We start from the raw sequence: 13,142 nt of genomic DNA on the forward strand, positions 1-13,142 counted from the left end.
TCGTTTTCCTGACTCACTCGCCTAGAATGGACTCATTGCGGGATAATGATTTATTTCTAGGGCTGTCTCACGAAATAGAGTGTGACGCGACCTGTCTGTCTCCCTCAGTGACGCTCCTTTGTGCACAGTAGGTGGGATATGCTTTTTGGTATTGAGTCAGACAGATGGAAGCCCCCTGGCGGCGGCGAGCTGCAACTACAAGGTTGTGAGAGAGAGCGAGAGAGAGAGAGAGAGAGAGAGAGAGAGAGAGAGAGAGAGAGAGAGGAAAATGGGTGGACGGAAAGTCCCCGTGTGGAAATCCCCTTGACTTGGGCTTTTTCCTTTTTTTAAAAACTATCTCTAGCGGACGTGTGTACTCTTTTGAAAAGGTTCGCAAGCTGCGAGGTCTCCAAAATAGATCTGATACTGACGGAAAGAGAGGGTTGAATGGCGCCGAGGACCGCTGCGGTGAGGCTGAGTGAAGTGGCTGAGAGAGGACTAGCCTGAGCATCCGGGAGGGCTTTGTTATTACCCCGACATATTACACAGGTAAGACAGCCGTCCTCCCTCCACTGTGCCTTCCCATGTGGACAACATTTCGTACCGAAGGGGGGGCTGTGTGAGACTTGGTGGATACACCACGTTTGGGCCTTGAGTTATGTATGGTCGTGTTTCTGGGGACATGGAGGAAGCTTGAAGCCTGCTCACGACAGTGGCTTTGACAGCCATTGTTTACAAAGACGTCACCCCGGAGCGGATAACTGGACATTTAAACAGCCAAATGTGGCATCGGCGCCGCTGCACCGTAGCGATACCTGCGGCGTGAGACGCGATCGAGGGCTACATTGTTTCAAAGGTAGTTGTCATTGGAATTACGTAAGCCTTTAACGTCAGCAAAGTCTCCTGTTATTGTGTTTTTGTGTAGCCAGCCATTCCTGAACCGCAGCGTCCACCGCTGTGCCGCTGTCTGTCTGCCCAAAGTCTGCCAGCGGTGCCAGCGCACCAAACTGCGATTAATGATTCGTATCAACGTGCTCACTGACATCCAGGTGTCTGCCGTCTGGTCCCTCATGTGAGAGTGACTAGCCCCCTTTAGCATGGCCTAGTCTTGTTGTTGCACCTGCTGCTGTTTGGGTAGTAAAGACACAGAGGCCACTACGAGCGATGCGTTCAGGTGTTGTAATTGCGTGAAAGTGATTGGCAGCCTCCGAAGCGCCTGATGTGAGCATGTCGCTGGAAGTTCAAAAGTCAGCGAAAACTCCAGGCCCACTTGCTGACCAACACTTTTTTTTTAAACTTCCTGTGAACTTAGTATGTGTCGAAACACCCCTCTTCAGTCCTCGTCTTGAAAAATTCCTTTAACACCTCAATGAGTTTCATACTTTAGCAAGGACTGAACTCCTGTTTAATGCCACTGCCGTCTTTTAAATGCCAACCAAAATATAGAGGTGAGAATCAGAATTATAAAGTAGGTAGCGTCAGATGTTTGGCCACATTCTTATCATTGTTTATCTTTCAGACTGAAACTTTAGGCAAAAATCTTGTACCGCTGGCACAGTTTCATTATGTTTCCACTGGACTTGATGCAGGCTGACACTTTTGTCCCCCTCCAGAAGGAGGAGGCCTTGGGGCAGTGACCTTCCCAGCAGCCTGGGAAGCCCTGGTTGGCCTTCAGTTCAAGAGTGGAAAACACCAGTTTACTGTTGGAAGGCTTTGAGCTCATTAGGACACTGGGACGCCCTGTTTGGGGGAAACTCGAAAACCATCGAGACGAAAAGGAGAATTAAAAGAACAAACAAGGAATCAAAGGGTTCTTTGTGTACTTTATTTCATTTGGCCCCCCTCCGAATCTCCAGTGGAAAAGCACCAAACGGCGTTCGCAGCACGTTGATCTTGTGTGTTGGGTGGTTTCCCGAACAAACTGTAAATTAAGTTGTGTCTTGAGTCTCAATTAATGAGGAAGGGGACTCTCCACTGAAACTTTCCCACCCAGTCTGTGCTATTATTTTCTGCTGTACTCAGTGTGAAATAACACATCAACTCCTCTTCTCTCCATCCAGTTATCAGGTTCTTTGGTCTGTGGTGGCTGGTGGTGCCTGGTGGTGCCTCCTCCTCCTTTCCTTCTCCTCGTTCCTCTTCCTTACCTCCTTCGATCCGCCCGGCTGCACGTCCGCCATGTCGCAGGGTCAGAACTTCCTCCCCAAGTTCCTGTTTGTCTCCAACCTGCTGAAGGCGATGAAGATCCGACAGCGAGTGCCCAACGACGTGGTGAAGCCGTTGGCCAGCGGCGGGCTGATGCACCACCTGCGGGGCATGCACCGTTACACGCTGGAGATGATTGCCATGAACCGCTTCCCACAGGCCTTCAGGGAGGTGGTGCAGGCCGCCATCCTGGATCGAGCCATGCAGGCCTCTTTGGAGCAGGAGAAGAAGCTGAACTGGTGTCGGGAGGTGAAGAAGATGGTGCCCTTACGTACTAATGGTAAGAAGGATTTTGCTGATCTTTAGGAATTGTTCTCGAGTAAACCATGTTTCTATGATTTTCTTACTTGAGGGTGAACCTCCATGAAGTTTGGAGCATTTTTGGTGAGATCCTGGGATGTTTTTAACGACATAAAGTTGTGCTTTACTGGTGCATTTTCATTTCTGGATCAATATGAATGAATACGGTTGGAGTCAGAGATTTAATCCAAAGTTCTACAACAGGAGCAGTTCCTCAGATGGGTCTTACAGCTTGTGTCAAGCTCTTGTTCCTTGAGTTTAGGAACTGTAGCCATCTTCATGCTCACAGCGGAGGAAGTGTTTTGCTTTTGTTTCATTTTCTATGCTAGAGGAGGTGCGTATTTATGAGTCAGGGCTATTTGATATGTAAATTCTGAGATGTCATTACTCACAAGCAGGGTTACTGTAAATGACAGCAACAGAGGGACGCGGGTTACACTTTCACGTACACTCATTTAGCAGCCCCCTTGGTTTTTTACTGTGCCGAGCTGAGTGTTCGAGTTCAGTCAGCCCATTGCTAAGTCATGTTTTCTGTTACGCAGATGTTGTAATGCGGGAACATCCCGGAGTAGGCAACCATTTAGACATGGGCCCGATTCTGCTCATAGCTCTGTACTGGGAATTTCTCTACCGTCACTTGTAGCGCTGTCATTTACTGTCGATTTCCACTGTTTTTCACTTATGGCCTTAGGGGTATGTCCCCTCTTTTTCTGTGTAGGCGAGTGCATGTGTAACTACAGTGAATCTTTAAACCCTCTCAAATGAGTTTGCTTTAAGTTCCTCACCTGTCTCACTGGCTGATGTAGGTTTATCCCACTGTCTTAATGATTGTCACATGTCTCAGAGCTCAATGGGACTTGTTAAGACATATGTGACCAAATGTCAATTTATCTCCACTGGCCACGGTTTTTTTTTTTTTTTTTTTTTTTTTTTAAATCTCTATGACTTAAAAACATCTGTTGTGTACATCAGACTCATGTCTATTTTTACATGAGGGGAATAACAGTCTTTGAAGGGAAACATCAGCCATAGCATTCACAGCAGAAGGAAGCGGAAATCAAGCCGCGTTACAGGTTTGTCTTTAACGTGCGAGTTTCCAGAGGAAGTAGTTTCTCTGTTTCTCATAGGAAGCTATTAACATTTAACAGTCAGAAATTCCTACATCTGCCTCATCTCAGAATTTATTTTGAAGATTTACTGGACGGATGAGGAACCTGCTGGACCCTTTGTGTTGTGAAACTCTTTGTAAGGCCCCCAGGTGATTATGACTTTAGTAATGACTAGATCTCATCAATACATGGTTCCTCCTTAGAAAGGCCCCCGAACAGATGACAAACTCGTGTGACTTCCGCTGACAGACAGTAACATGGATGGAATTTCCTGTCTTGCATAGGTGATGTCATAAGGATGAGACAGAATTCAGAGTGTCTAACTCTGAAGGACCCAGACGTGACTTTGAGCAGAGGACGGATAAGACACACACACACACACACACACAGAGGACTGACTGACTGCTGCTGAGTCACTGGAGCTCAGCAGACACACACACACACACACACAGAGGGGGAACGTGAGGGAGCACAAGTCCGTCAGTGACCGTCCAGTCAGAGCAGGTCATATTAATCAAGCTTTTCAAAGTCATAACGCTGTTCTAAGATCAGTCCCCGCATGATCGCATGGGACATAAATTTATTCGTTCGCCCAGAGTCTTTTACTGAGGTCATCATTTATGTGATTTTCACAAAAGATCAAAACCTCTCAGCTAATTTCGATCTTCCCAAAGCCCAACCTCATTCCCAGACTGAAAGAAATAAAACTGACCATCATAAAAGCTTCATAAATTGTTGGCTCACAATTAAGATTGCCGTTTTCCTCTTTTGTGTAGCTCTTTCACCCAGTGAAGAAATGCGTTATTGAAATTCAGTGCGTCTTCTGTCTTGAATGTCTAGGACACATCCGAGGGATTTTCCCAAACAGCATCCCATGTCTGTCATGTGTCCACGACACACACTGACTCTGTATACTGTAGAAACAGAGAGGACGCACAACACACTGACACAGTGTTGTTGCCTTATGAGTGTAGAGTTCAGGTTCCTCTTCTTAATGTGGCATCCACATTATCTGATAAGAAAACATACTGTGATGTGATCTCTCAGCTCTTATCAAAGCACAAATGAAAATGGTCTCGGCTAGGGTTTGCTTTGTTGGAGTCGTCTCAACCAGGCAGCATGCAAAGAGACAAAGAGTGGGTGAATAGTGGGTGATGTTTGACACAAACCAAGAGCCCCACCGGAAACACTGCAAACTTCAGTGAGTGTCACCTGGATAGCAACCAGATGAGGATTAAGTCTGGTCCTATGCTGGTGTGTTTTCAGGAAGTGTCCCAGCTTTCCACAGAGGAAGTGTCTATATTTAGACAGATGGGACCAGCAGACTGTCTTTCATCTTTAGTCGGCAGGCAGCTCGGTTCAGGGTCAAAAGTCTTTGTGTGTTTTTATGCAGAAGAGGAACTGATTATTGGGCGTTTGTGCCTTTTCTTGCATGCCTGTGTACGCACTGCTGTTGGAGGATGCCTTTTCTCACTAGAGACTTGTGCATTTTATGTTTTTGTTGAGAGTGATGCAAGAGTGCCGAAATGCAACAACAGCCAGCTAGTCTGAAATAGTGGATGTGTTTTTTTTTTACCCTCAAAGTACAGTGGGATCATTCCTTCAGTTGAATGAGTGTATCTCACATTGCATTCATCTCACACCACAAATAACGTTGTTATGAGAAATCTGATCACACCTTGGCCTGTTGCATGAGACATGCCAGTGGTTTAAAAACCTCTAGTCTCCAGCTCTTGAGAGGTGAACAACTCTTACAGTAGATTAGGATTATCTTGCTCCGAAAGATTCATTATTTTTAATGCAGCTATATTTTGCAAAGAGTGGCGTGCATGCTTCAAGTGAGTACGTGAACTGTTTGCCCAGGCAAATGTTATGGAACAGGGCGTTAGATCATAAAAGGTAGAGAGAATACACACATTACAGTACATGTGAGTGCACAATAGTATCTCATTAATCTCAGCCTTCGTTGGGTGTTGATAGCAGTAGTTATAAAAGATAACATTCCTTCCTGTCCAAGCCACACCCCTGTGGAAAGTCCAGGACCAGCTGAGTAGCATTGATGAGTTGGGATCATAGGAGGGGAACACACACATGCACAAAAGGCAGAAGTTAGCAGAGGGAAATTCCTGTGTTTAGTGTGGCAACAGGGTTTTTCATTGCTACACACTTTGACAAACATGGGCTCTCCTGTTTCACAATGAGAAAAAGACCCAGCGCTGCCATAAGGGACTAAATAAAATTCCAAGGTTTTTAGTTGCTCATGCTCGCACGTCTGCACACACACACACAAACAGATACCTTTTGAGAAACCAGCATTTTATTTCTCTGAACGATAGTGGAAGTAGATTTCTTTGACAGGAGAGAGGAGATAACAAATTGTAGAGTTTTTTTTCCCCATGCAGATTGAGGTAGTAAAAGAGATTTAATTTTTCAGAAATGTTTTTCAGGTAAGTTAAGGGCCATTTTCCTCAGACCAGATGCGTAAAAGCCGAGCTTTGTCTGTAGTGTGTGCGTGTTTTCAGACATGTGAGGGTCATATAATAGTCTAGACACCGGATAGTGCAGCAACCAGCCCGATGGCTTGGAAATCCCCAGACTTCTGTTACGCTTGTGTGTGCACACACTGCAGTTGTCTGTTGTGGACGCTCTGTACTGCATTTGCATGTCCGCGTGCACGTGGTCCTGCACAGTCCTAGAATTTCCTGTCCCTTGTACAAAACCAGCTACTTGTAGTACTAATATCATACATGTTTGCCTCTTCTGTGTGTGTCTGCAGGAGATGGGAACTGCTTGCTCCACGCGGCCTCTCAGTACATGCTGGGCGTCCAGGACACAGACCTGGTGCTTCGGAAAACCCTCCACGGTGTTTTAAAAGAGACGGACACTGGAGACTTCAAAGCTCGTTTCCAAGCAGAGCTGCTCCAGTCCCAGGAGTTCACGCAGACCGGACTCCGATACACCACCATGGTATGAAGATCATCATGGAGATCCATCACTTTGTGTTGTGCTCGTGAGGGCATGGAGTTTTAATCCTTGGTTATGTCTTTTTCATCCTTATATGCAACCTGCAAATAAATGTAAATTTATTTTTTGTTTTCATGGGATGGTTTAAGCCAGAGTTTCCTACCTACAAAATATCTTATGGCCTGTTTTTTTGTGTGCAAGTTTATGTGCTAACTCGTGTGTGTGTGTGTGTGTTCTGTCCCAGAACTGGGAGGAGGAGTGGGAAAAGATTGTGAAGATGGCGTCTCCAGTGTCCAGTAGCAACGGCCTCCAGTTTGACTCTCTGGAGGACATCCACATCTTCATCCTCTCCAACATTCTCCGCAGACCCATCATCGTCATCGCAGGTACTCCCTTTTTTTTATTATCTCTAAGTATGTTCATTGCCCCTCGTTGGCCATCAAAGACATGCCGGTCTTGTTTCAACATGTCTTCCAGTGATAGAGGAGGTGAAGGTATCTACCTTACAGGGTGTTTTGGTTAGCAGATGTAAAGTGGATATCGACCAGACGTTATAAAGTTCTTTGTTGTTCTTGCCGTGACTTGCTCTCTTTACTCATCAAAATCCCCACATTAGTTGCCTTCTTCCAGTAAATATATGTAGATTTTTCTTGAACAAAACTTTTTAAATCTCTAAAATTGCTGCTCTTTCAACAGACCAGGTGGTCAGGAGTATGAAATCTGGCTCCTCCATCTCTCCTCTGAATGTGGGAGGGATCTATCTACCACTACACTGGCCACCCACAGAGTGCTACAAATACCCGATAGTGCTCGGCTATGATTCCCAACACTTTGCACCCCTCATCACCATCAAAGACAGTGGTCCAGGTAGGAAACACTAAGGAAGAAGGTGTTGGCACAGGTGCCTGACACGACAAAGGGAGGGGAAAAAAGAAGCCCAATATGAAGTTTATCATGTTTTGATTTTTTTTTTTTTTATGTGATGTGCCAGAGATCCGAGCAATACCACTTATCAACCCGGGACGAGGGGGCTTTGAGGAGCTGAAGGTTCACTTCCTGATGGAAAAAGAGCAGCAGCAGAAAGACAGGCTTCTCAAAGACTACCTGTTATTGATAGACATCCCTGTCATAGGCTTGGGCTACGACACCACACGGATCATCAATGCTGCTCGGTACTCACAAATAATATACTCAGTTCCCTAAACGGATAAAATGAAAGAAATTGAGGAAAAATCCAGTTGCAGATTGTGGCCACAATGTTAAAGGCAGTGTTCATGTTTTCATCTCGAGAATGAAGAGCATTATTTTTAGATTTTGTAATACAATTCCTTTAACTTAATCGGCACACGTATTACAGTAGCTCTGCTAACTTTAAATTTAGCTGAAAAAGTACAAAAAAGTTAATTAAGGAAATCACTTCATTATGTGCTTCTGTCCCAAGGCTGGATGAGGGAAACCTCCCTGAAGACATGAACCTGATGGAGGACTACCTGCAGCTTGTCAACCATGAGTACCAGCGCTGGAAGGAGGACAAGGAGCAGGCGTGGGCCGCCCAGCCTCAGCGCCCGCCACCTTTCTCCGTCTCCCAGCTCTCCCTCATCGAGATCCGCTGTGCCACACCGCGATGCACCTTTTATGTCTCCGTAGACACGCAGCCTCATTGCCACGAATGCTTTGAGAAGCGACAGGCCACTACAGGCGGAGGAGCGAGGATAGAAGGGGTGGTGCAGACCAAGGGAGGAGGGGTACAAGGTGGTGTAGGAGTGATAGGAGGATCAGAGACTGAGGTGAGCCCCAGAGGAGCCCGAAGCAGCAGCCCCCCATCCTCCTCGTCTGGGAGAGGGGTGGTGTTATCCAGCCCCCGCTCAGCCCCACCCACTGCTCCCAGCCTCAGCCTATACAGTGAAACTCACGCCATGAAGTGCAAGACACCCGGCTGCCTCTTCACTCTTAGTGTGGAGCACGATGGACTTTGTGAGCGCTGCTTCAACTCCAGGCAGAACCATGGACCCCCTGGAGCTGGAACGGCCGCTACAGGACTCCCAGGTCCCAATGGGGGACCTATAGTCCCTCACCCGGTCCAGGGCTCCGGCTGGACCCAGTGGGGTGGCTGCGAGACAGAGACAGAGCGCTGCAGCATGTGCAGACAAGAGGCGTTCAGGATATTCAATGGCCTGTGCCATTCCTGCATGCAGAGACAGCAGGCTCCAGAGAGGGGAGAGCCACAGCAGAACAACCCCAGGACTGAGGCGTCGTCTTCAGCTTGGACCCAGGCCAGGGACACTGAGCGGCCATGCCTCACCCTAACCCCAGGGCACACCTCAGCCTGGCAAGCCCCTCTGGCACGCCCGTGTAAAAGATCTGGCTGCCAGTTCTTTGGGACGCCACAGAAGTTGGGTTTCTGCACTATTTGCTACGTAGACTATCAGACCAACCACCGTAAGTGCCGAAGACCTTGAGGTTATTTTAAACAGAAGTGTTTGTCAATTTGTTTTCCATGGTAGGACTTAGTGTAATGTTTAGTTGGATTTTTTCTGTTCTTTACTCAATTTTCACACCATATGGGACACTGCTCATTTTGGCATCTGTCTGTTCCAGACCTGACCCCTCCCCCTGCCCCGGCACAGAGCCGGCATGGTTTGGAGGCAGGCTTTCAGAACGCCTCACGGTGTCGTGGGCCTGGGTGTGGCGCAGTTGGCAAGGCAATGCTGGAGGGCTACTGCGACAAGTGTTACGTCAAAGAGCAAAGCGCACGGCTCAACCAAGTGGCACATCGCACGCCACACTCCCCTCCCCTGGTCATGGTAGGTGTCTGCCATGCTTTCGTAACTTTTTGTTCCTTATCCTTCCTTTATTTATCTTTATCTTTCTGTGATTCTTTCTGCCTGTCTTCTTAATGATAACCAGCTGGTCCACGGTTGCCTTTCAGTTGCCAATTGACCTTTCTTCTTTTTCTCTGTGCTCCCCCTCTCATCCCCTGTACGAACAGCGTGACCGAGCAGTCAAACCCAGATCTTCACAGCAATCCCAGACCCAGACCCAGACTCAGTGCCGGCGGAGTGGCTGTAGTAATGTGTCCCCGGGTTGCACAGACCTCTGTCCAGAGTGCCACACACGTGGCCAGGGCAGAGAGGCGGGCAGACGGGCGCAGGCGCCCAAGGAAAAGTCCAAGCAGCGGTGCCGGACGCAGGGCTGCGACCACTACGCCAACCAAGAGAAACAGGGCTACTGCAACGAGTGCGATCACTTCAAACAGATTTACCGCGGCTGACCACATACACACCCGCGCACTCAACGAGTATGATGATGATGATGATGACACATCGCTAGCACGCCAGAGCCGCTGCCCTGCTGTGGGCGCCCCATGCCAGTCAATGCACCTCTGATACTAACTGACCAACTAACTAACTAGCTAGTGACTAACTAGTAACCTTATGGCCTGAAAATCAACCCTCCCCCCATGCAGAATGTGAAGAGAGAGTGTGTGTATGTTGGGGGTGGGGGGTGAGTGTGTGTGTGTGTATGTATGTATGTATGTATGTATGTACGTGTGTGTGTGTGTGTGTGTGTGTGTGTGTTTGCAGTAGACATGGCCTCCAGAATACCTCTTTGTGCAATTATTATCATCGGATGTGCCCTGTGCACCGTGAGAGGTTTGGCTACATGTCAGAGCAACTTACTGACTTAACTCTTGTGTACAATATGTATTTAGAGGTACGTAGTAAATCGTGCCGGACAAAATGATTGTATGTCGACATAACAAGAAGCATCTGACATTGCTTTCTAGACCACAGCCAAGGATTTATAACCCCCTCCCCCTCTCTCTGTTTGTCTGTCTGTCTTAACCTATCTGTGTGCCTGTCTGTCTAGCATTTGCTCTGTCGAGTGAGGTATGCAGTGGTTGGGGGAGCCCAGCAACAAAATCTGTGGAAGCAGTAAGCAGAAGTGACCCCAACTGTTCCGAAGCGAAGCAAATGAAGTGCTCGATATGAAACTAAATGCCGTCCACCGTTGTTTAGCTTAGTTCTCCAAAAACACTCGCATGTATCCTCCCAAAACAGACAAAGATTTGCTGCGAAAGGCTCTCGCAACCAATACTGTAAGATGATCAAAGTCAGTTTTCTTCCATTAGTCAATTTGCAGCCTTAGTTCATATTGCGAGGCAAATTAACCTGAGTATTGTTAGTAATCTGTTTTATGAAGTTAACATTGTGAATTGCTAGATATGGAAAGTAACAGCAACCCATGTGTCTGTGCAGTGCAAGACAGACAGGGCAGGCCCCTGCTAGTTTTGGTGCTACATGTACAGAAATACAAGCCTCTCCATTGTAGCCAACATGCTGGCGGTGTCAGCGGACAGAAGGCAGAGAAGACAGTAGAGACAGGACTCTTATTCTCTTTCTATTCCTCCTGTCCTTCCTCTTATTTCCCTTCTCCTCCTCCAAAACAGATCTGTTGCCTTGGACGTTATTTTCCTGTTTACTGACCACTTAAGCACCTAGAAATGCATAACACAAACCTACACGTGTGCACACAAATATGGTCACTCCAGTTCTGTCTGAAGGGGATTGCCAGCTAAAGAGAGAACTGAGAACGTAATAACAAGAGCGATGTCTGGATGATTATTCACCTCGCCACCACACACACACACATACATATGCACACATATGCACATGCAGAAACAGCTCTTTGAGATTGTATGCGCCCCACCCCTGGCTGAGGTGATGTGTAGGTAAACAAACCTGTAGAGAAATGCATTCCTCTTCGCTCCACCCCACTGGATGTGCCAAGGCGACAGTTTGAAAACTTCAGAGAGCAATCCCATTGCCTGCTTCGGCTAATCTTGTTTATCTGAATGTGTTTTGTGCTGCTGCTACAGCAGCACAATATTGGGGCTGATCCTCGATAAGTTTTGCCTTTAAGTAGTGATTGAAACCTTATGGACCAGAGGGGCCTGATCAAGTGCCCCCACCTATAAAATGCTTTCGTGAATATGGATCTTGGTCCATATTGTAGGACCTTCCAACTCGATGCCTCATCTCCAACACAAACACACACACACACACACACACAATGCACACGCGTGTGCGTCTGGAATACGCAAAACTGACATTCCTGTTTTGATTTTTTTTTTGTTTGTTTTGGGATTTTTTAATGTATTTTGATATATTTGGTTTTGTTTCTGCCAAAAAAAAAATACATGTGCCATCAATCTCCAAACAGTTGTTGTTACCTCCTTAAAAATGGCCAGCCTGAATCATTCTCAGCTAACTGGAGCGCCACAGATAGACATCTCCAATTTTGCGTAACCACATATGAGAGCTTATCAAACTCTGTCATCTTGAAAATCCCCAAATAAGCACTATCTTTTCATAAGTGCTATTTTAACCAAATACAAAGAAATATTCATCTACGGAGAAAACCTCAAGCATAAAACATTTATCAAAGGAACTCAAACATGATATCAGCTGAAACAGTTATTCCCCTCATATTTCTGGTGAAGAACCCCACTGCTGTGATCGGATGTCCATCTGTGGCTCTAGTTAGAAAAGCATAGACAAACAGGCTCTTGGTCTGCCTTTTCATTCAACTGTATCTAAAGCTGTCGGGCCAGCCCACGTGTTGACGGCCTGTACGTAGATCTCTGTGTGCTTTAATCACCTCTAGACAAACCTTAATCAATTAAAGGCCAATTAGTGGTCAGCTCATCAGGACCCCTTAACAAGGTTTTGGGGCATTGACTGAGTTTGACTGGGAGGAGATCACATAAGTTGCACATGACTAAGCTGCTGAGGCATTTAGGAATGGTACTCCGACTTGCTTAGGGACATTCCAACAGTAAGGAGAGCATCCGCTTAAGAGCAGAAGGTGTAACAAAACATGCAAACTGTGTGGAAGTTTCTTTGTGTGACTTTTCGACAATAGGGTATTGTATGAAAAAAAAGCCTGGTTTTATTTGTTAAGTATTTATTCATATCAAGATATCTGTATTGTGTGATTCAATAATTATTTATATGTCGTCCTGAAATGAATTATTTTTATTAAGAAATCTGAAAACCGTCTAATGTGGTTCTTGTCTCTCTAATTCTTGTGTGTGTGACTGATTAGGAGGGGGGGGAGAAAAATGTGTGCGTGCAGCGCAACACAATTGTGTGTTACCCAACACACACATGTACATACAGTATGCCTGCGTGTGCTCTTTGAGATTTCAACATTGCACTCTTATTACAGCATCTCTCCCCACTACGCTGCGTGTTGCCTAATTCTGTTTCTGCTGAAAGGCAGTTGCTCGCTGTTGGCACCAAATCCATCTTTAGTGTAGGAAGTAGAGTTGGTGCTGCAAAAGTCATCAGATCGCAGATCACCGAGGCCTGGTTTAGATGTGGCAGAGTGCACCATTTTCCCTTTGCTTTAACTGGGTTAGCTCGTCTTGTCTTTTTCTTCTCTCCGCCTCTGTTGTGCCTGTTTCTTCTCTTATTGTTACACATTTCCACACGAAAAAAAAAAAAAAATTCAAAAGATGAGTTTTTCTTCTTAGGTGCTTTTTTTTCCGGGTTGCAATTCAGTTTTTTCCAGGCTTATGTTAGA

The 13,142-nt window shown here is 46.4% G+C and overlaps 1 protein-coding gene across 2 annotated transcripts; it reads left to right on the forward strand.

Moving 5' to 3' along the window:
- The first annotated feature begins 249 nt into the window (after positions 1 to 249).
- Positions 250 to 12,611, forward strand: tnfaip3 (tumor necrosis factor, alpha-induced protein 3). 2 transcript variants are annotated; one of them, XM_046402001.1, is made up of 9 exons: positions 250 to 528; positions 2,040 to 2,461; positions 6,367 to 6,557; positions 6,799 to 6,940; positions 7,251 to 7,421; positions 7,546 to 7,726; positions 7,996 to 8,993; positions 9,153 to 9,358; positions 9,544 to 12,611. In XM_046402001.1, the coding sequence occupies exons 2-9, from the start codon at positions 2,155 to 2,157 to the stop codon at positions 9,823 to 9,825; spliced, it is 2,478 nt and encodes an 825-aa protein (XP_046257957.1). In that variant the 5' UTR covers positions 250 to 528; positions 2,040 to 2,154; the 3' UTR covers positions 9,826 to 12,611. The 2 variants fall into 2 exon arrangements, with proteins under 2 accessions (XP_046257957.1, XP_046257958.1); XM_046402002.1 differs by lacking the exon at positions 250 to 528 and adding an exon at positions 535 to 835.
- Positions 12,612 to 13,142: the final 531 nt, after the last annotated feature.

The sequence above is a fragment of the Scatophagus argus genome, chromosome 10, assembly GCF_020382885.2.
Source record: "Scatophagus argus isolate fScaArg1 chromosome 10, fScaArg1.pri, whole genome shotgun sequence".
NCBI lineage: Eukaryota > Metazoa > Chordata > Actinopteri > Scatophagidae > Scatophagus > Scatophagus argus.

What these genes read in the sequence shown, in the direction of transcription:
- tnfaip3 (XM_046402001.1), top strand. Translation starts at nt 2,155, where the DNA reads ATGTCGCAGGGTCAGAACTTCCTCCCCAAGTTCCTGTTTGTCTCCAAC. An exon ending in CATCAAAGACAGTGGTCCAG is followed by an intron (nt 7,422 to 7,545) that starts GTAGGAAACACT and finishes GTGATGTGCCAG; the next exon opens with AGATCCGAGCAATACCACTT. An exon ending in CGGATCATCAATGCTGCTCG is followed by an intron (nt 7,727 to 7,995) that starts GTACTCACAAAT and finishes TTCTGTCCCAAG; the next exon opens with GCTGGATGAGGGAAACCTCC.